The 23,313-nt window shown below is 39.4% G+C and overlaps 2 gene segments (V, D, J or C); both read left to right on the top strand.

The window, feature by feature from the left end:
• Window positions 1-23,313, top strand: part of LOC102015697 — a gene marked incomplete in the record, with an annotated part of 840,941 nt that overhangs the window by 150,738 nt on the left and 666,890 nt on the right.
• Window positions 4,053-4,707, top strand: LOC102012614. The segment is given in 2 exon segments: window positions 4,053-4,144; window positions 4,333-4,707. Coding segments are annotated over 2 exon segments (357 nt in total).

Below are 23,313 nucleotides of genomic sequence, written 5' to 3'. Positions count from 1 at the left end.
AGACTGGATTTCCATATGAACATCAGGTGATGTTTTTATCAGGTTTCTGGGTGACAGTGGTTGATGGGCTTTTTGCTCCCTTTTTGATATCTTTGAGAAGTGCTCAACTGGGTTGTTTCTCTGTGAGGTGACCTTTGGAAAGGCCATGGCAACTCATTCATCAGGGCTGACTGTCCGATTTTATCTCAGTCAAAAGGTGGAACTCAGAAGAAATTGCTGGCAGTCATCTCAGGTGGGCATTAGATGATGCCATCTGACCAGGATAGGTGTAGCCAGGAAGCAGCAGGTTTGGGGGTGGGAGGGCTTGTATGGCTGAATGCAGGTGATGGCCAGCTGGAGCCAGTTCAGTTGGCCAGGAGAAGTGTCAGGAGCAGGGAGTGAAGCCATAGGTATTGGCAGCAACTGCAGCTGTTTTTCCAGGGTGCAAAGATGTTTGTGATAATTTTCTATACTTTTAAAATTGCTGTATATGTAATTTGTAAAAATCATTTTTAAAGTGGCAGCCATAACTATAATTTTATGATCACCATGGATACACAAAATGAGGAAAGGATACCTTATTACTTTCTAAAATATATTACTATTGTTACGGCAGAAATTCCCGTTTGTCCCAAACATTCCACAAGAGACACCAATGGCCAGTGAGAACAAATCAGAGTTTAATTTGAGGCTAGCCACCCTCACTTCCTTTGCCAATCTGGAAGCGGGGCCCATGGCTAACTTTGCTTCCCCTTATATACAGTTTGGTTTCCATTGACAACAGATTGGGGTGTTACATTCTCTGACCCCAGTGGACATATGGTGCTTCTCTCATCCTGTTGGACCCCAGGTCAGTTGCAGGTCGCATGTCAAACAGTGATAGATGTTTCCCCCCATTATCTCCTTTTTTACAACCTATGCGTTCCTTTAGGGTTACAATGTTTACCTAGGGCCAGGAGATGGCACTGTCCAGGCAGGGTCACGGAAGGTCACCTAGGCCTAGGCGCCCCCTTATCTTGGGGAGACATTCCTGGGCAGTGTTGATCTGGGGAATTAGCTCTTGCACTGTCCTGGGAGGCTTCCCGGGGCACCATGCAGGCTTTTACCAAACTATTTTATCTAAAATAGTGTGCTAAGATTCATTGCCCCCTACACTATTATTCTACATAAATTTGAATAGAAATTTCATTGAGAAAATCTGTGAATTTGATTATGAATTAAAGAATGTCAATCTTTGTGTGGCGGGATGCTCTGTATTCAGGGAGAAAGACAAGGGGATCCGATTGCTTGAGCCCTGGAGCTCCTGAGGGGCCTGGGCAACAGAGTGGGGTGCTGTCTCAAAAAGCAAACAAACAGCAGGGAAAGAGCTTTTGCAAACAGGAAGAGGATCAAAAGGTGGAGGCAGGTTGCGGAGAGAACTAGACTGAAATATGAGAGGATAAAATAGACTGCAGTGCCCAGGGCAGAGGTCAGCATTACCAAGGACATAAGAGAGAGGAAGAACTGGGATGATCTAGGAACCTCAGCTATGTCATGTACATGTTGGAACTAAATAAATGAATGTAATCATTAAGTATCACAAACATGTACTAATAAAAAAGCAAACAAAAACCAAAGTAACATAACAACAACAACAACACACACACACACACAGGTAAATGATGTTCAACATGAAATATACTTCTCCACCCTACAGTGCCTAAGTTTTCAGTACACAGAAAGAGAAAGTGAAAAAAACTGAATCAAATCTACTTGCTTTTGGCAGTAGGAGCTGTGCCACCAGAGGTCAGTATATGAATGCCCTCTTGCTCTCAAAATTTGTTTTATTCTGTTTTTGTTTTCTAGTAGTTTGAAGGGTTACGTCAGAAATGTGGACTAGCATTTATACCTGATTGGAGTGCTTTCACTAGACTGAAATATGAGAGAATAAAATAGAATGCAGTGCCCAGGGCAGAGGTCAGCATTACCAAGGACATAAGAGAGAGGAAGAACTGGGATGATCTAGGAACCTCAGTGACTATTCTGTGTTTTCATTTGGAATGTGAATTTGGAATTTTACAAAGAATACAGGAAGAATCTGAGGACAGATTTCCACAGAAAAGCTCAATTAGTCCTTTTTGGGTTTCTTTATAGGTAAACTTTTGGAATTTGGAAGTTTGACATCAACCCCTTCACCAGATGCAATTTCAGCATAAACTGGAATAAAATCATTTATTGAATGCAAAAAAAAGTTTTTGTTTTGTACAACCTTATACTATTATCAGTTTGGATGTTTTTGTTGATTTAACACCCTTTTGGGTAAGGTTTTCTCTCATTTAACTCTAAAATAAGAGTTACAACTTGCTTCAAACTATGTACATGCCTTTATGGTGAAAACATGGGTAAATTTTGGAATTAAGAAGGTTAATGATTATCCCTCCTAAGAACTTATAATAAAATTAAGCTGAGAGTTGCCTTGTGAAGTTATGCCTTTGCTGCTTCTACTAGTACTCCCACACACAACTGGAGAGATTTAAGACCTGGGAGCCCTGTCAATCTCAACTTTCTGAGCAAGGGAGATAAGATTTTTTGAGTTTTCCCTCAGGGGAGGTAAGGAATGCTCAGCATATTTCAAACTAGTATCACATTAGAATCACCAAAGTAATCAAAACACAGAATTCATGATATTTGCTTTCATATAAACCCACAGATTTAATCACAGATTATTTTGCTAAATTGGGAAATGTCTAATATTTGTCTTTGAATACTTCCCTAAATGTTATATTAAGCTTTATCTTTTACCAGATATCTTCATTTGTCAATTTAGTAACAAAAAAGGCTAAACAAATGCTTAGGGAAGCAAAGGCTTCCCAACCGAGGTATCACAGCACATTTAAAACTGACCCATCTAGAAGCCATACTCCAGAGGCAGTAGCTACCTACTGCTGAGGAATCCTGTACCTGAACTATTGGGAGCACAGAACATCCATTTCAAAAGGAGGAACTTGTCACCATGATGCTTCCCAGGCTGCTGTAGGTATTCATGGTCTCCATCTCCTTAGGTACAAAAGACTACAATCCAGATCATTGATTGCTTCTCAGCTGTCAGAGGAGCCATCTCAAATACTTAGAAGCTCTTTGCTATACCACTTGTCAATGTGTTATATAAACCTGTAGCAAGAAATGGAATTGTTTTAGAGAATTTGTCTGTATGCTCTTTTTTATTTGTCTATTTGCCTTTTAGCTACTTTATATCAATTCATCCACTAAATAATTGAAGCAAATGGGAGCTTGCGATATCCATTACACATGATCACATAACAGCATACAAAAACTCAGCTTCCATTTCTGTAGTGGCCATATGACCTTAAGTGATATGGAGCAATAGAGTAGAGAATGTGATACAGTGGCAATTTGAGCATTCATGACATAGTAAGTATATTTTGTGCAGTTTTTTCCATAGGAATGAATGCCCCAGCCTCTCATAAGCTACTAAATAAAACTCCAAGTCAATTTTTAAAGAAATAATTTTACAAAACATATTCAACAACTTCTGAAAGAAAGATTTTACTTTTACCATTTAACTTTGAAGTACTTCTATTAACTGTAAAATTTAAATAGGTCATAGTACTGAGTATACTAGAAGGAAGAGAGCCTACAATTGTCCTGGATATGATTTGTCTTTCACAGAGTCAAAGACTTATATGGAAAAGTATAAATATTTGCTAAATTTGTGACCAGTAAATAGATTAGAAGAAGAGTCCAAGATCATCATCAATTTGGCTCTAACTGGGTCCCCCAAAATACTTTCCTGAGGAATATAAGTGTGCTTCAGTGAGCTCAATCTGCCGCTCCCCTCAGCTCCAAACCTCAATTTTAACTGCCACTCTCACACCCTTCTGAGGGGCTGCCTGACCTATCAGAGAAAGACACAGAAACCGAATAATGGTTTGGGGTGAGCCACACTTGCTCGCCTCTGTGCACAGATCTCATGGTCTGTAAGCCTAAGAACCCCCGTTTCCTGTTTGGAGGAGTAACATAAGAACCCCAGAAGTATTTAAACACAAGGCACTCATGGGCCCTAAACTCTAAGCCTGAGGCAGAACAAAATACATTGTGCGCAAGGATACAAGCCACATGCTGCTCTCCAGCCTGCTATGGGCGTCTGTGGCCTTCATCTACTCTGGTATGGATGGTACAAACATGGTCAAGCATGTTAAGGATGAAAAGATTGTACATGGTGCTTCATGTGGGGAAGAGAAAGAAAAGGGGAGGGGAGAAAAGAAAGCAAACTGTGGCTTCAGTTTTGCTTCTGTTTGGGTCCTAGATTATTCTCTTTTGATATTTTATTCAGTTTTCTGTTTATTTCTATAGGACCCAGTGTCGCCCAGAAAGTGACGCAAGTCCAGCCAGCCACATCTGGGAGAGAAGGGGAAGCAGTCACTCTTGATTGCGAATATGAACAACAGTGGAGTACAAACTATCTTTTGTGGTACAAACAACCTCCCAGCGGAGAGATGATGTTCCTTGTTTTGACTGCTTCTGGTCAGACTAAAAAGACTGGTCGCTATTCCGTCAAATTCCCAAAAGCTAACTCTATGAACTTAGTCATTTCTGGTTTACAGATGGAAGATTCAGCAAAGTATTTCTGTGCTATTGAAGAACCACAGTGCTTGAAGTGACAGTAAAAGCCGAACAAAAACTCAGGCTCTCCACACGAGATAGGCTCTGCCGCAGGAGCCCAGCTGAGACTTGCACCTGTAGTTCCCAGACCAGAAAAGAGCTCTGTGGTTGCTTAATCTGTGATCTGGATTAGAAGATTAAGTTCTAAATAAAATTTTTTTCTGTTTCATTTGGAAACTGACGTCAGGCACTTTTTTTGGTGTTGTGAATTTTTGAGTAGATAGATGATAGAGATTGTATATAAAGTTGTCTAACATTGAAAACTAGCCCAATAATAATTTGAGGTATTAATGTCACTTTAAGATGTTCACTATGCACATCTAGATGTAGTTATAGGGAATAACAGTGCAAATCAATTTCTTGACTATTTACGCTTTGTGTCAGGTGCAATCGCAGAGAGAGAAGCAACTGGAGTAATGTAACAAGGGGGAGTAATGATAAGGATTCGACCTTACCCATTTGCTTGATCTAGAGAGGGGCCTTCTGCAAAGCCAAGGCCCTTGGATCTGGCATTGAGCCTGAATTAATGGAAGTTCAACTAGACTCTCACTGGGGAGAGAGACTTGGATGAGGACCCTGACAACAACGAATCTACAAGGACAAGCAAAACCTTGTGTTTCTCACCTCAACTCCATGGAACTTACTTGCTGCGTGACCTTCACGAGAATCGGCGTCATTTGCCATCGTGCTGTATACATACTCGTCCCAAGAGAGCAGGAAACTGAAGGAAATGGGGACGGTGACGGAACTGTGTCAGCCATCAGCTGAGCTGGCAGACCATCAGCAACATGCGGGAGCTGCCCATGGCCTGGAGCCCGGAACCTACAGAGCTTAGAAGAAACAGCTGCTGCATCCTATCAGCCTTCAACCCGTTGTGCCATTCTGTGGCCAGTGCTAAGCCACAGGGAAGGAAATCATGTGAAATGTATTTCCAGAGAGTTAAGTTGAGACAGTTCAAAGGTATTTTATATTCAAAAATAAAACCTAGGATAGTCATGCTCCCTGCTAATACGACACAACTACTCCTTACTCTAGCAAAGATATGCTAACAGCCTCCCCCAAGGAACATAAAATAAATCCTCATATTGTCTCTGGGTGATGTTCAGGCCTTTCTCTAGCTTAGACACAAGCTCCCACTGATTTCTTGTAACTTAAATACTGACATACGAGATTAACCTTCATGAGCACATCGTATGCCACTACACGCAGGCAAATGGGAAGAGAGTAAACCATATTTATTCTATATGTAAATATATTTATATCAAGATGTAGTCTTTGTTTCCACAAAAGGCCACATGACTGCAGCTCACTTCTTATAACTACCTGTTTCATAATCTCTTCGCTGATAGCAAGCGCCTCCCTTCATGGGTGCACTAGAGTTTCTATGCAACAAGCTCCTCAGTCAGAAGAATGCGATACAGACACCACCGTAAAGTTAGATAAGTCTTTCACTTTCTTTTGGCAGGAGAGCTATAGGCAGGCAGATGAGTGCAAACTCATACTTGAACACATTTGCACAAAAAACAATGATATCTTGTAACACCCAGGTAAAGCTCTGTGATCTTATTCCAGATAAACACCGCTCTGAGACATATTTGAAATAACTCATAATTTGTCTTTAAAAGCAATAGAAGTCAACAAGGAAAAATATTTTTGAAAATACTTAAGTAAACCTGAATAAAATTTTCAAGCTTTCTGTGAACATGAAGCATATTTTAACCACTGATCAGCCCAATAATTTAAATATAGAATGACTAAGAATTGCATATTTTATTAACTTTTCTAAGATAATATTATAGGAAATATAAAATGACAGTTTTAGTCAATAATGTTTCATGTATAGTATATCCTGAAACATTCACCACACATCAAAACATTACAATCTGGACCATAGTATCTAGTCTCTTTCCTTTTGCATTTTCTTTCTTTGCACAAAATCCTTTACGCTGTCATGTTAGTCTTTCCTTTTTCTGTGGGTGGTATAATTTCAATAAAATATTTATTCACTAAACATAAAGGTGAAGACACCAGTAGTGGACATCCTGGTTGGCATTCCTTTGTCTTATATATTTCAATTATTTGCTCTATTACACCTAATCTGAATTATACATGAATTTTTTAACCCCCTTGTTTTGAATAGATAATAAGTTCCATATTGTTTTGTCCAGAAAGTGCATAAATATTTTACAGTAACATTTTCCTTACTTTTTGATTACAAGGTAGCTTGTTAAGTGTTGGTCAGTTCTGTCGACACCACCCACAGAATTATTATAATCATGGGCCATGATGAAAAATTTTTCAAGTTTCAGTTCTTTCAAATTCTACCATTTCTATATTACGAGCAGCTGCCTATAAGGAGATGCCCTTTTTGCCTTTCCATTTCATAACACAGACTTTTCCTCTCTGATACGCTAACATTTTCCCTTCTTCAGTCTTTTCTTTTGCAGATCTTTTGGCCCTTCCTTCCTGTTCAGACTCCGTGTTCCAAAAGTGTCCATTTTATATTGTAAAAGAATATCACTGAGCTGTGGGGAAATATAAACAATATATCTAATGTACTTATAGTAAAAGTTTTTATAGAGTATAGCACAAAATTATTGGCTATTTTTCAAAAATAAAATAAACACAAATTAGTAGAAAATAACCATCGACTATTAGATTTCACTAGAAATAAATATTAAGGGCAACTACAACATTCTAAATAAGAAATATGCAAAAATATTCAATATAAAACAAATAATCAGACGTAGGAGTGTATCTTGTGCAATCAGCAATTGGTTGATTGAAATGACACCTGCCTGTGTGACCATCAGGAGAGTCACTAAGTAAACAAGCACACTACCCAAGTGACAAGTGACCCTGGGGTAAACTGTTCATGGTTAAATTGTTCTTGTTCAAAGTCATCCTTAGGCCGGGCACACTGACACATATCTGTAGTCTCAGGTACTTGGGGTTAGGCCTGAAGAACTGTGACTTCAAGATCAACCCAGGGAACTTAGACACTGTCTTACATAGACAGATAGAAAGATAGAGAGAGGGGGAGGGAGAGGGAGAGAGGAGAGAAAACATTTAAGGTGTGGAAAGTGCACTTTGGCATGCTAAAATAGGAGATACAAGTTCAAGCTGAGAATATAATCTGCCTCCAAAATAAAAATAATAAAAGGGTTAGAATGTGTGTTTCTTTTGCTCAATAATTTTTTTCTTTTTATTACTACATGTTTGGAGTATATAATCATTATACTCCACATGGGGAGTTGGTGCATGTAGATAACAGATCTTAATTATCTTCTCACCTCCTCCCCCTTCCTCCCCCTCCCCCATCTCTCATCCCCCTTCTCTTTTGCAAAAGATCAATCTCTCTTTTTCTATTACCCATCTTTTATTTGATTCTTTATGTTTTGGGCTTCTCAAGAAAGAAAAGCCACCTGATGTTTAGTTTACGTTTCTCATTTATTTCGCTTAACATTCTGGTGTCAGGGTGCACTATTTGCATACAAATGACTTCACTGTGTTCTTATTTAGGTTTCACTGTGCTGCCCAGGGTGACCTTGGACTGCTGCACTCAAGAGAGTTTTCCTAACTCAGCCTCCCAAGTAGCTGCGAGTACAGGATCCACCAGGACACAGAGTTTTGCAGTACATATTTCTGAAACATCACTTGAAAAATGACTGGAATATCAAAAATTCACAAAATCAAAAGAAGAGAAAAACTATAATTCAAAATGACAAAACTCATCCAATTTAGAAATATGCTCCTCAATAGCAAAGCAGCATATAAAAGAAGCACTTGATATCACTACTCAATAGGAAAATGAAAAAAACCAAACCATATTGGGTGCTCCATTTGTTTTCCTTAAGCGTCCCAGCAAAATCATGCAGTCAGGAGACCATGACGCCAAGTGTACAGGGAAGAATAATGACTACCACCTGAGATCCAGCTAAAATATTGTGGCTTTTATGCTGGCTTCCTTGCTGCCCTCCAGTGTTCCTGGGTGAAATTGCGGCGAAGCTTATTCGCAGCAGAAACTGCACTGCTGAACCAAGATCAGCGAATATCCTGTTGCAGTCATCCCATGGAAGAAGGCTCAGGACGAGCTGGTTGTTGATCTATTACCTTGCCAGATGTGAAGGTGGCAGACCTCAGAATGAAAGTACAATACATGGGGTGTTTTCGCTGCAGGGTGTTCATGCAACAAAACTTCACCTTGTTACACAAGTTGGGAGAGTGTTCTCTGCTATTTACTGTCCTGCCTTTTACTGCATTGTGAGAGTGAGAGCGAGAGTCACTGATGGTGAAAAATAAACCACTATAGGGAATATTGCTTAACAAACTCTTTCCATGGTGTACTGTGGGTCCCACTCTTTCGGAACAGCATCACCGTACACTAATGCATTATGAACAGTAAGACACGTGGTAGAACACTGCTACCTGGGATAATTCAGAATGTCTGCTGTATTGTACATGTTACAAGACTCACCTCTGAAGAATACTGAGAGCTCCACTTTATGGGTAGTCTCCAGACAATTTCAGGTCCTGCTTCCTAAATAAATTTTTCCATTTTCATTCATTCTGTTTGAATCCATCAGAGTCACCACCCCATCTCTAAGTTATTGCCTAAGTAAAGGAATTTTTCTCTACGCTTTCCTCAATTCTCCCTCCTCATCTGCTCTTAAACCCGCCTCTGTTAGCATCACCCTGGGAAAGTCTCACGGTAACACCAGTGGCTTTGGGATTGGAAGTGTCAGCACATATTTTCCAGGGCCCATCTTGTCTGAGACTCAGCGGTCTCTCCTCTATTATTTTTAAAGTTCCATTTTTTATAAATACAATGTTCTCAAATATTTTCATAGTCAAGCAGGAGCATGCATTTTTTCTCCCAGCCCTGCACATACTCAGTCAGGCCTCCCTGATGGTGGAACTGGTTTCAGTTCTCAGGTGATGATTCTGACATTTATCTCAATGCTTATAAAGCTGTTTCTTTGTTTTTTGCTTGTTATTTCAAATGAGGTGTAAGGCATATAATAAATTACACAAAAGTTATACATGAATCTCAGTGAAATTTTATACTTAATTATATCCATGTAAGACCATTTGAATCTACATGTTGAAAATTTCCATTACTCAAGAAAGTTTCCATGAGTTACTTCCAATTCAGCAACGCACCTCCCACTCCACACCCAAGAAGCACTCTGTGGGCTTCATCACCTGCCCTTGAAGTTCATGTGACAGGACTCAATTGGAATGCTGTTCATATTCCCAGGTCTGGTCACCTTCACTCAGTGTACTCTGCAATGCATTTATGTTGCTGAGCATTTTAGTTGTTTTCTCTTTTTTATTGGCAGGCAGAGTTTCTTTACAAGAATATGCAAATCCATTCCCATTGAAATAGACTTTTGGGGTATTCAGATTATTTACAGTTTGACACCATACAAAAGGAGCAGCTATAAAAATCCACTTAAATGCTCCCCAAGTTCCCATATAGAATCTCTCTCCTATTGTAGCAGAGGTACAACTCCAAAGTTTCCCTATAGTCAGATGCAGTTCCACGTGCAAGGGTCAGGCATGTGAAGGGACATTTTCTTGGAAAGTGAAAGGTGTCAGTGCAGTAGCTGTCCGAGACTACAAACTGTCCAAACATGAGCGACAGTGAACCTTACACTACTGAATGTGAATTTGAACTTGTGACCTCCAGAATTCTAAGCTTTATGCCATCATTTTGCTGTAATTTCTTATAGCAAAAATCAGAAACTAATAAAAACAAAAATAAGAAGGACTAACCGCCAACGTATCTCATGTAGCAATAAAAATATGTTAAGAGAAATTGCATGCAATTCAAACCAATAAATTTTAAAGCTTTTAGGAAAAGAAACAATTTAATGGAAAATATATATTGTCCAAAATAGCTTAACAAGAAATAGAAAAACTAAACAGAATTATAACCATTAAAGTTGGTTGGCAATTATAATTAGAAATCCCTAGATAATTTTTAATGAAACTATTTTTAGTATGTTTTTTCCATGACAATGTTAGTCAAGACACATTATGGGATGTATTTTTAAAGGATATAATCAAGAAATATTAGAAATTAAGGTTAGAGAAGGAATTGCTATGAAGAAATAAGAAAAACTTCAAAATAAAAAGAGATGTCTACAAACGGTAATTCAAAGAAGAGACAGACATTATTAGTGAAATGTAAAGCATCATCATCCAAAGTTATCAGAGGAAATTAAGGTAAAAAATTCCCATGTTATTTTTATCAGATAAACAAAATTAAATCTGACAACATTAAGTAGTGACAAGAATATAGAGAAATGACACAGTTATATTTCACAAGATGGAAAAAAACAACTATGCAAGGACAAATTTATATAATAACTTAGGAGACCAATTTGCTTAAACTGTTTAAAAAGGTAAATACCTACAAATTCAGTATTCCAATTCCTGATGTCTATGCTACAAACTTAAACATATGAACAGAGTGTAATTTACAAGGATGAAGCATTATTTTTTAAAAAGGGAATATAACCAATCAACAGTGTAATGGAAAAGTACTTTATTTATACCCTAAAATGCAGAACTACTTTCAGAAAAGAAGTGATACTACACATATTTTACCAGACAAATTCTAAGATATAATGTTGACTATAAAAAGCAAATATTGGCATGGTGCATATTACATGGTATGATTTATGAGAAATCTCAGAATACAAACAAAATATGTTGCTTTGTGATACGTAAGTACAAAATTTGAAAAGATCTGTGGGGAATCTCCCCAATAGCAATTCTCTTTTTGGAGGAAAGACAAAATAACAGGGATGAGCACATTAGCAGTGTCTGCAATCTTTGAGAAAAAACGGTGGTGGCAGTCACAGAGAGAGAGGGTCTGCAGAAAACAATGCAATTTAAAATCTGTGTACACTTTTGCTAGTGTAAAGTCTTTATATGATTTTCTTCTAATTTTACATGGGACAATTACATTATATATCTAAAATAAATTTTTAAAGAATAGCAGCCAGCACAGATTTATAATCTCCACCACTGCACAGAATGGAAAAAAATTCCTCATTTCCTACCACTTTACAAGGCATAATGCCACTACACCACATAAAGGCCAGCAGAAATTCCAAAAGAAAGCAATTGAATTTGTTTAGGAATTAAAGAAACTTTAGTCAGTTGTAGTAAAGTGCTCTTATACTCCCAGTTACTCAGGAGGCTGAGGCATGAGAATTGCCTAACCCAGGAATCCCAGGCCAGCCTGGGCAATATTAGGAGTCCCTCAAAAAATAAACAGAACAATAACAACAACAACAAGAGCACTCACACATAAACACAAGTGTACACAGCACAGGGATATTCAACGTGAAACACAGAACCCAAATGCTACCTTCCACAATCTACAATTTTTCACTACTGTGAAAGAGAAAGTAAAAAATAAAATCACTTGGCAACAAGCGACGCACCCAAAGAGTCAGGATATGAACTTACTCTGGCTCCCAAACATTATTCCCTTTCCTGTTAGAAAAATGAAACCAGAAATCTTCTATTTATGTCTGATTAGTGTAGCTTTCAAAGACATACATATATACAAATAAAATAGAAGACGATGTTCAGGGGGAGGCCGGTATCAGAACAGGGGCACTGTCAGGGACGAAGGAGGGAGCCGCAGCCGGGAAGCTCAGGAACTTCAGGAGTGATGTGCTCTCACATGAAATGTGGTTTTGGGAATTTTACAAAAAAACCCTGGAGAACTTGGAGGCAAACTGACATAGGATGACTGAATTATTCCCATTTGGTTTCCTTGATGAGAAAGCCAACAAAAGTAAGCTTTTGGAATTTGGACGCGTGACATAAACTTTCTTATCAAATAAATTTTCAGGGTACAATTGAAGAGAATTGTTATTCATTCAGTATCCAAAGAGGGAATTTTTTAGAATGAATTCATACTACCAGTGGTGTTGAATGTTTTTGCTGTTGAAACAGAATTTTGAGCGGTTCTGTCTTTCTGAAAACTGACAGGAAGCATGCAACAGCTCCAAACAGGGGAGGGTCACTCAGGGCCGCAAACAGCTGGGTGCTGGGATTTAGAGGACCGCGATTCTCTCGAGTCATCTAATGAGATTAATGCAGTTAAACAAGTCACATTATAAACATATGACTTTGCTGCTGCCATAGGGACTGTAATCCACAGCTGGGAGGGGCCTGTTTTGATCTGAACTTTCTGAGCAGGTGCTCAGCCACTGTGAAGGTGGCTGTGCCAGGCTTTGAGGTGCGCGGGGAAGGGAACAGGCGGAGGGCTCCTGGGTTAACTCTGTTTGGGAAACCATGGATTGATCAATGTGACGCACGTTAGGATGAAAGTGGAGACAGGAGAACAATCAAAACATGAGTATTTGTGAGCACGGCATGAATTCATGTTTGATTTCAGATATGACAATCAAGTCTTGTAGCAAACTAACTTCCTAAACTTGGACATTGTCTGTGTTTTATCTCTTATGAATGCTTTCTTAAATACTAAGGCTTCACTAAATACTAAGGCTTCACTAGATAGCATCATTTACTACTTAATCATGGTTAGGAAGGGACAGATTTCTTAGTCTAGATATCAGACAGAGTTCAGATTTGACCAGCACAAAAATCACGTTTCACAGGCAGCTGCTGCCTGCTACCGAGGGATGCAGCGCACAGAGCATCGCCAGCACAGGGCAGGCTTTTCAGAAGGAGGGAACCTATCACCCTGCGACTCCCCAGGACACGGTAGGCATCTGTGATCTCCACTTAGGTGCAAGCAATTGCAAGCCAGCACACAGAGGTGAAATAAGACAGCAAAGGTATTTCAAATACCTTGAAGCTTTTCCCGGCACCACTCATTGATCTGTTATTTGTAATTGTACCAGGAATCAGAACTTTGTAGAGAACTTCCGTGTTTTTTTCTCTAGTTGCCTATATTTCTCTTGGTTGCATTAAATTAATTCATAAAGAGAAGCAACTATCAAATGTAAAATTAATAGCTACATTCCACACAATCACATAGCAGCACACAAAATTTCAGCCACCAATTTCTGTGGCGATCATATGATTTTAAGTGGTTTCAGCATTCAAATAAATAAAAACACAGAATTTAACAAACGACTCTCAATACTTTGGGCCAATGTCATAGAGTAACTCTTCATGGTAAAGCAAAAGGACTGAATATACTCGTTCTCTTAAAAATGAGTGCTATTTTTTGAAAAAGTAACATTTTATTTTTGTTAAATTTTCACAAAAATATGACAGGCCAGGAAGATTAGGATGGACATTTCATGGGGGACAGGAGTGGGAGGTGCCCCAAAGTGCCCATCCTACCCTAAACCCCAGTCAATAGAAACAAATTACTAAGTAATAATAATTAATAATAATAATAATAATGGACTTGGAAAGTTATAAGAATTGACTTTTATCATTTGATTTAGAACAGATTTATGAATTATGAATTAGAAATATGTCCTAGAACTGACTCAGAGGAAGAAATACAGTAATTGCATTGCATGTTTGCTTTTCATAGAGAAAAGCAAAATATTATGTGGAAAAGAGTAAATATTTATTAAACAGTGACCAGTAAGTAGATCGGAGAGAAAGTCAGTGGGTCATAATTTTATTGAATTATCACACTGGTTAACATCAGTGTGTGTCACACAGCTCAGTCTGCAGCTGCCCTCAGCTCCAAAGCTCAATACTGACTGTCATTCTCAGGCTTCCTTTGCAGGCCCAGCTCTCTGGGGTAGACAAGCAGGCAGAGCAACGGTTTGGTGTGAGCCATGCTTTTTCTCATCGGTACATACATTTTGCGGTCTGTGTACCCAAGAAACCTCATTTCCTGTTTAGGGGAGCAGCATAAAACCCCAGCAGGTCCTTACCTACATGGCCAGGCACTCAGAGACCGTGAACGCTGAACCTGCAGAGGAGGACAGGCCACATGCCGCTCTCCAGCCTGCTGTGGGTGTCTGTGGCCTTTCTCTGCTCTGGTACGGACTGTCCAAACACAGTTAAGAATGTTAGATGAAGGGGCAGCACCTTGGCCTCTGGTGTTTCATCTGAGCTAAAGGAAAGAGGGATGGGAGAAGAGAAATAAACTCTGACCGTAGTTTGGTTTAATTTAGGATCCTCAATTAGCCTAATTTTTATAATATTTTATTCACCATCTGAGAGGATCAGCCCTGTTTTCTGATTGTTTCTGCAGGATCCAGTGTGGCCCAGACGGTCACTCAAGCTCAGTCAGCTATATCGAAGCGAGAGGGGGAGGCCGTCACCCTGGACTGTTCCTATGACACAAGTTTGACCTCATACATGCTTTATTGGTACAAGCAACTTCCCAGCGGAGCCATGATTTTCCTCATCAATCAGCATTCTTCTGGTTCGAGTGTGCAGAAAGGTCGCTATTTTCTCAACTTCCAGAAGGAAGCTAAGGTCATCAGCCTCATCATTTTTGCTGTACAGCTGGGAGATGCTTCGAAGTACTTCTGTGCTTTTAGGGAGCACAGTGTTCAAAGTGATAGTAAGAGCTGAACAAAAACTCGGGTGCCCCGCAGAGATGGGCCGTGCGGCAGGCGGTCAACTGAGCCCACACCTGCAGATGCCAGACAGAAGGGCACGCTGCGGCTGCCCCACGTGTGGTCTGGATCAGAAGATTAAACTCTAAAAAAGACCTGTTTCTGTTTCTTGGAAACTGGTGCAATTTCTTCCTTCCCTTCCTCTCTCTTTCACTCCCCACTCTTCCTCCTCTTTCTTCTCCTCCATGTGGCATCAAATGACTCGCTTGTTTTTTTTTTTATTTTATGAAAAAATAAAACAAAATTTCATACCAAGAGAATAACAGTTAATAGACAGTGTATCAATAGTATTTTTTCTTGAATTTTTGATTCTAAAGTAGATCATACAAAATGTGTACAAAGGTACATCTAATGTTGTAAAATCGCCCATAATAATTGCATGTGTCCCTTTCACTTGAGCACACTCACAGCCCACTTCTAAGTGTACCTATCTGGAAGCGAAGTGAACGTCTTCTGCTTAGCGGTTTTCGCTTGGACTCTGTGTCGGTTAGGTACAATCAAAGGAGAACCACTAAGACCAATGTGCAGTAAGAGAACAGCCGTACGGACTAGAGCTCAGGGATTTGGTGACGCTACAGGAGTCTCTGCAAAGCCATTGTCTTTCCATCCAATACTGAGCCTGAGGTGATCGAAATTCTTTGGAAGGGAGCTGGGTGAGGATAAGCGCAAGGATGAATTGTGACATGTGAACACATACCGGGCCCCATGAGAACAACAGGAACCCACAAGGACAAACTAAAAAAAAAACTTGTCTGACCCTCAACTCCTTCTATAGGAGTTGGTAGATGATTTTCAAAAGAAGCGATGTCATTCGCCAACGTACTACATACACACGTGGCCCAAGCTGAAGAGAAGCTGAATGAGGAGGTGTGTTGGAGGCTGAGAAGCTGTGTCCACAGGAATGTTAGCTGGTAGGTGAACCAAAGTATGTGGGAGGTGTCCCAGAGCCTGGAGCCCTGGCGCTGCAAAGCATGTGAGAAGCGGCTGCATCACACTGAGCGTCCAAGTCTTACTCCTTTTCTTTGGGGCAAACTCTAAAGCAGAACAACACAGGGAATCAAATTCTGGGGAATACACTGTCAGAGAGTTGAGACAGCACAAAGCTACCACAGTACCCCTTTCTCACAGACCCCTCTCCTGTAACAATACTTAAAAGTTAAAAAGAAAATAGAAAATCATACTTCCTGCAAATGTGACACAACTATTTCCTACTCTACCAAAAGAAGCTAACCTAGTCCCCCATGGAATATGCAAAGATTTATAAGGCACCCGGGGGTGATGGTCACCCCTTTTCTAGCTGAGACACGCTCTCCCATTGGTATCCTGTGGTTTAAGTACAGTACTGAGGTACAGTGAGACACAAGATTATCTCTCTTTAGCACATATTCTGCTACCACATGTAGATAATTGGGAGGAGTATAAACCACTGTTACTATATTCATAACTTTATTCATATTAAATTGAAATGCAAATTCCACAGCTGTTATTGTCCTTGTTTGCACAAAGGGTCACAAAATTGTAGCTGGTTTATATATATAACTGTTCCATCATCCCTTTGTTCATAACTAGCACCCAACTAACTCTTGTACCTGACAGTTTAGAAAGCATGCTCCTCAGGCAGGAGCAAAGCTGCACAGAACAGCATGAATCTGAATAAGTAATTCCACCAGCCTTCCACACTGTTTTGCCAGGAAAGTTGCAAGTAAGCAATTGAAAGTAGGTCTATGTTTGATTATTGTAAGTGAAGAAAGACAATAATAAAATTTTTGCATCACCCAGAGAAAATTCATACACTGTGTTCTGAGAAATAACATTGAGGATTATGCCTGACTTCTCATCAGGAGCAATGGGGGTCCATGGGGAAAAAGCATTTTAAAAGAGCATAACAAAAAATAAACTCTTAAGCTATCTTTCTACAAACATGAAAGATGCATTCAATTGGCCTTACTAAAAGTCTCACATGGATACAGGCCTATGGTTTCAGCTACTCATAAATTTTTAGCTACTTGGGAAGTTGAGGTTGAAGAATTGCAAATTCACAGACAGCACAGGAAAATTTAGCCATATTCTTTAAAAAAAACCAATCCTCTTAATGATGTGGAAAGCCCATTCAGAGACTGGAAAATTGTATTTGCAATATGTGCTTCTTTTGCTCATTATTATCATTTTAAGTTATGTGGTTTCACTGTATTATCCAAGGTGTGCTAGAGTTCCTGAGCTCAAGGAATCCTCGTGTCTCAGTCTCCCAGAGAGCTGGAGCTACAGCGATGCATGAAAGCATGGGACTCTGCAGTGCATATTTCCCAGAAAAGACCTTAATTGCAGAATATGCCAAACATCCACAAAATCAACAAGAAACCATCAGTCAAAATGATGAAAATTTAGCTGGTTCAGACATGTGAGAATAACAAATAAGCATAGAAAAAAGGACTTAATAATTACACATCAGAGAAAACAGAAACATCATGTATATGCTTCTTCCATGTGTGTTCTTTTGCACCCTGAGTGAGATAATTGTACTCAGGAGAAAATGATCACAAAAGCATAGCAAAAATTAATGGTTACCTCCAGGGAAAATGATAACTAAGTGTCCTAGACACTTCCTTCTTCTAACATGTGTGAAGAGAAGAAAGCTCAGTAATGAGCCCCAGACCTAGACAGCAAAGGGGAGGGAGGTTTCTCCAAGACAATGAAAGTTAGGTTATTACATATGAGACATAGTGATACACATTTCTTCACTCATTATTTAATTGAAACATCAAGTTCCTGTGATATAGAGTTTGTTTTTCCTATTTTTAATGTTTGGGAAATGAGACATAACTTTTCTCTGTCTTTATTGTCAGCAGCATCTGAGAGGTTTCTAAGGACCAAGCCTTTCCCTATGGAAAAACAATGGGCAGCAAGCAAGTGATTGATGTCCAGAGATGGTAATACTACTGGGTTAAACTGGATCCCTAAAGGAGGAGAAAACCCAGGTATAAATTGCTTAATGACCAGTGGCTTAATATCAACTAAGCAGTTCCCATTGAAAACTTCTTCAGTAATATGATACTGACTCCTTAACGAGTCTCTCCTACAGCAGGATGCGGGGAGGCTGTGCTTTCAGGGATCACTTCTATAGTACATTACGAGGGAAGTTTCTCTGATCCTGTAGAGCACCAGCAGTGCGCTGAAAAGTACAAGGCCCGGAGGAGATGTCCCTGAAACACTGAGCGTAATTGTATGAGGACCCTTGCCCTTGAATTGCCCTCTCTGCCCGCAGTGTTCCCCCAAATATCTATGTGGTTTTCCTCTGCTATTTATGTCTTCACATGAACGTCACCAATTTGCAAAACCTCTGCCTGAATTTATTTTCCTTTCTTGAGAGTCAGGCTGCAGCATACACCACGTGTCCAGAATTTTAGCAGTTCTTGGCGGAAGTGCTGCCCCCTGGTGTCCTACTAAAATATTTCGTAACATTTACTCTGATCTTCCTGCCCTCTAGAAGTCATGACAAATTGTAGATAAACCTAAACGTGATAAGAGCTGCCCTTGCTGAACCAATGTCAGTGAGCTTCGGAGCAGTAACGGTGCAAGACAGGATTCAGGAGTACCGGCTGGCTGTTGATCTATTGCCAGAGGTGAAGGTGACTGATTTTGAAATGAAAAATAAAACACAGTGTGATTCGGGCTACAAAGTATACTCATTAACTGAGTAATGTTGGCAGATAACTTAATAAATTTCATGCTTGGTTTCTTCATTCCTCTATGTGGGCATTAGTAATATCCAGCACAGTGGATATTATAAGAAGTGAATGAGATGGTGATACCAGTGCCAAGACCAGAGCCAACAGTGACAAGTTGCTTAACGGAAAGGAAATTGAATTTGTGTAAAGTTAAGAGCTTCCCCAGTGTCACTGTGCAAGCATCAGAGTACAGTCTTTCATACCCCATGAAGAGAAAGAAAGTATCAAAGAACTGCGGGTTTTGTCTTATTGAATGAAATCCATGTGCTGGTCAGATATAGACCTCTTTTCTATGGGTAAGTGTGGTACATCGTTGGTTCTTGTGGTATGTCAATATTCAAGACCAAGTAGTCTCCATCCCAGGGATTTAAGGATAGTTCAACATAGGCAAACCAACCAATATAATACATCTCATTGGGATGGCATGCAGAAACACCGAAACAACACCCTGGATTTGGAGGCAGATTTATTTACATCAATGGACACTGATTGGGATCATTCCCAGATTATCAGGCCCTGATCTCTGGTGGTCTAGGGTTTATATGGAATAAGCAAGCAGGAAGTACAGAGGCAGAATGGCTCATCAATTGGGTCTAAGTTCTTACAATATGCATCATAGTGACTGATTATGCATTACAGTGACCAGCTGTTTCTAAAAAAGCAAAAGTAACAGAACTGTAACTGAAACTATTACCTGGGCAACTAACAAACTGAAGTGTACTTGCCGAGGGGAGGGGGCATCTTCTGCTACAGTATAAACAGGAGCAAGCATAAAAATCATATGATCGTCTCAGTAAGTGCAGAAAAATCCTTTGACAAATCTAACATCCTTTCATGATTAGAAAACCTGAAGAAAATAACACAGGGGGACCTCAGCTCGAGCTGATAAAAGCTGTTTATCACAAACCTACTGCCAATGTCGTACTAGATGGAGAGAAGCTGAAAGCTTTCCTTCTAAAATCAGAAAAAGATGAGGTTGCCCACTACCATCACTTCTTTTAAAAGAAAGCCTCAAAACATTAGCCAAGCAACCAGACAAGAGACAGAAATAAAAAGGTTTTGCATAAAAAGGAAGACATAAAGTTAGAGTTAACCAAATTTAGCAGGCTAGCAGGACACAAAACCAACACACAAAAATCAATAGCATTCTTATACAACAATGATGAGCTTACTGATTTTGTGCATTGATTTTGTGTACCACAACTTTACTGAATTTATCAGTTATAATAATCAGGAGTATAGGTTTGTGTTTTTCATATACACTGGATAATGTCTGCAAATGGTGATAATTGACGTTCTCCTTTCCTATTTGTGTGCTTTTTATTTCTTTGTGCTTCTTAATTGCTCTGGCTGAAACATTTATTTCTATCTTAAATAGAAATGGATAGAATGATCACATTTGTCAGTTACCAGACGAATGGAAATGGTTTTGGCTTTTCCCTTTTCAATCTGCTGGAGTGGGTTAATAATGTAAAGCACCTGTTACACTGAGGTGCACTTACTTCACTCTGTCCTTCACCTTTCACACACTGTTACGTCATCTTGTGCAACGCCATCGTCTGTCAGCCTTGTTTCTACAGTACATGCTCAGGTCTTCTCATTTCCTCCATCGTGTGCAACCCGGAATTGGCTGACTCTGCAGTGATATCAGAGAAGAAGGCAATGGACTTTTTTATAACTACCTAAATACTGTATTTTTCACTATTGTTGATCTAAAGCCACTGAATCTTTGTAATCCTGCTTGAAACAGACAAAGTCAATCTTTCTTCATTGTTCTAAATAAGGATCACATTCTAGATTGTTATTTTGTACACCTCACCAAACACACAAACACACGTATGCTCATGTGGGCAAACCAGAATCTTGTTATGTTGCCCAGCATGGTCTCATGTTTTTAATTAAACTCAAGAAATTTTCTTGCCTCAGCCTCCCTAGCATCTGGGATCCAGTTACTACACTCAACCATATTTGATCCTATTCTTGTCAGCAGCTAAGATAATTTTTCTTCTGCCTATCACATCCTCTGTGAACTGGAAACTCACTGCTAGAAAGGTCATCAGAAGCTCAGCCAAAGGAAGGTGAGCTGAATGTGTCTGCCTAAAAAACCACAACACTGCTTTTCCAGTCATACGGTGATGGACTCTGAAATCTAATAAGCAGTATTGCGTGTTCATTTTCTCTAGGGTAAATTACTCCATTATTTTAGAGGCTCCATATTTCATTAAGAATAAGTTTAATGTAATTGGTTATAGAGGCTTACAAAGTACAGATTAGGAAAGAGAAAACATTCAATGAAAATTTTTGTTATATCCCAGGCAGATGGAAAGCACAGATTAGTTTCCTGTGGAGAGTCCTTCATTTGACCTCTAGAGGGTGCTGTTGCACAGACAAGAGTCCCTTGATCACAGCCCTTGCAGCCATCTTCCCCACAGCAGACCTAGTCTCCTTTGCTGAGGAGAATCAGAGGTCAGAAACACCCAGAGCATCTCAGCAGTCTTTGCGTTTTACCTAAACATGGTACATATTTAGACCAACTTCAGTATGGAACAGGATTTTTAATTTTGATCCGGTGAGATCATTTATTTTATGTATGTTTTGATTGCTGATATGTTCGGATTCAGTGTGTTTTGATGTTGTTTGAGGTAGTCTTTATATTTTTTTCTTTTTCAGTCTGTCTTCTGTTGCATTGAAAAAGCTTCCATTTTTCCCTTTAGTGTTTTAGAAAATGTGTAGTATATTCCTGTTCTTACCATAAGCATTCTTAAATTATATTATATTTATATAATTTTGTATATGCCTTTCCCCCTGGTTTTCCCTTGGCCTGGAGAGATCCCCACATACTGGCCACAAGGTTCATCTCTCACTCCCTCACTCCTTCGTGTCTCTCTTAGAGAAACAGATGTACACATGAATAAAAGGAATGCTTCAGCAGTTCACTGCAGTGTTACATGTCATAGTTAATTAACCACAAACACTTTAAGTGTTGGTCAACAGAGGAAGGGTTGCATAAACTAAACTATGCCCATAATACCATGCAAGGGAACAGTGGGCCATATGTGTGGTGTCATAAGACCTACAAGGTTTATTGTGAAGTTTATGAAGCACATTCCAGAAAGGTATGCATGTGATGCACTATGTTGTATGAAGTAAAATGCTGCAGAATAAACACTATTTTCTCTTGCTTCATACATCTGTTATATGATTGCAAATAGACACAGATTTGGAGCATCACCTCCAAATTGAAAAGAAGAAGGACAAATTAGGGTGATGAGTAATGAAAGGGCTGGAATTAGTAGGTGGAGTCAGTAGAGATTTTGGCTTATATGTAGTATTTTATTACTGTCACTTATATATATATATATATATAAAATTTTCCTAAAATTAAATCTAATAAAAATCCATAAAAGTCATGGTAAATATTTACCTATAAATGTAATCATTATGTACTGCAAACATGTACTATTTTAGTTATATTTCTCTTTGCTGAGACAAAATGCATGGCACCCAAAGTTAAAGAAGGGAAGTTTTATTTCAGCACACAGATTGTAAAGGTTTCATTCCATAGTTGGCTGGCTCCAAAGCAGGGTGGTATGGCAGAGGAATGTCGCAGAGTAGAAGCAGTCCATGGCAAAGCAGGCAGGAGACAGCAAAGCAGTAAGCAGCAGCAGAGCAGCAAGCCTGCCTTCTTTCTGTCCCTTTGTATCCCATCCGGGCTATAAGCCTATCAGTTGGTGCCAGCCTTACCCAGAGTGGGAGCTTCTGTTTTCCACCCTCTTAATCCCAGGATCACACCCTTAATCCACATCCACATACCCTAATCCAGCCACTCAACTCCTGATCTACGACCACATGAGGCTTTGGGAGGGACATCTAGATACCATTCATAACATGTACTAATAAAATACATTAAAAATTTAAACAAAATTTAAAAACCAAAAAGGGTGAGGTTGGGGGGGGCACCCATATCCTCCACAAGTGTTTGTTCAGGGATCCCATGCCTAGTATCTCCTGCCTCTGGGACCACACAGCTTTCAGTTTTCATTCCTTTCAGATTACTACTCTTTGATTTTATTATAACTATATGTAAACTATCACGTACTCTCTCTTCTCGTTTTATAAATCCATGTTATCCACTCCAAATGAAATGCTCATAAGTTCTTATGATTTATTTTGAACTAAAGAAATCAAATGAATAGCTCAAGATGATTGCTAACCTACTGTAATATTTAATTTGTATATAACGATGTTTTACAAATTTGTTGTTGTTTTTGTGCAGTGCTGGTTATTAAAGCTGGGACCCAAAGCCACACACTCTACCATTGAGCTACATCCTCAGCCCTAAAAACAGCTGTCTTAGTTAC

The sequence above is a fragment of the Chinchilla lanigera genome, unplaced genomic scaffold (assembly GCF_000276665.1).
Source record: "Chinchilla lanigera isolate Chin_1 unplaced genomic scaffold, ChiLan1.0 scaffold00008, whole genome shotgun sequence".
Classification (NCBI taxonomy): Eukaryota; Metazoa; Chordata; class Mammalia; order Rodentia; family Chinchillidae; genus Chinchilla; species Chinchilla lanigera.
This window is presented reverse-complemented; position numbering and strand designations above follow the sequence as displayed.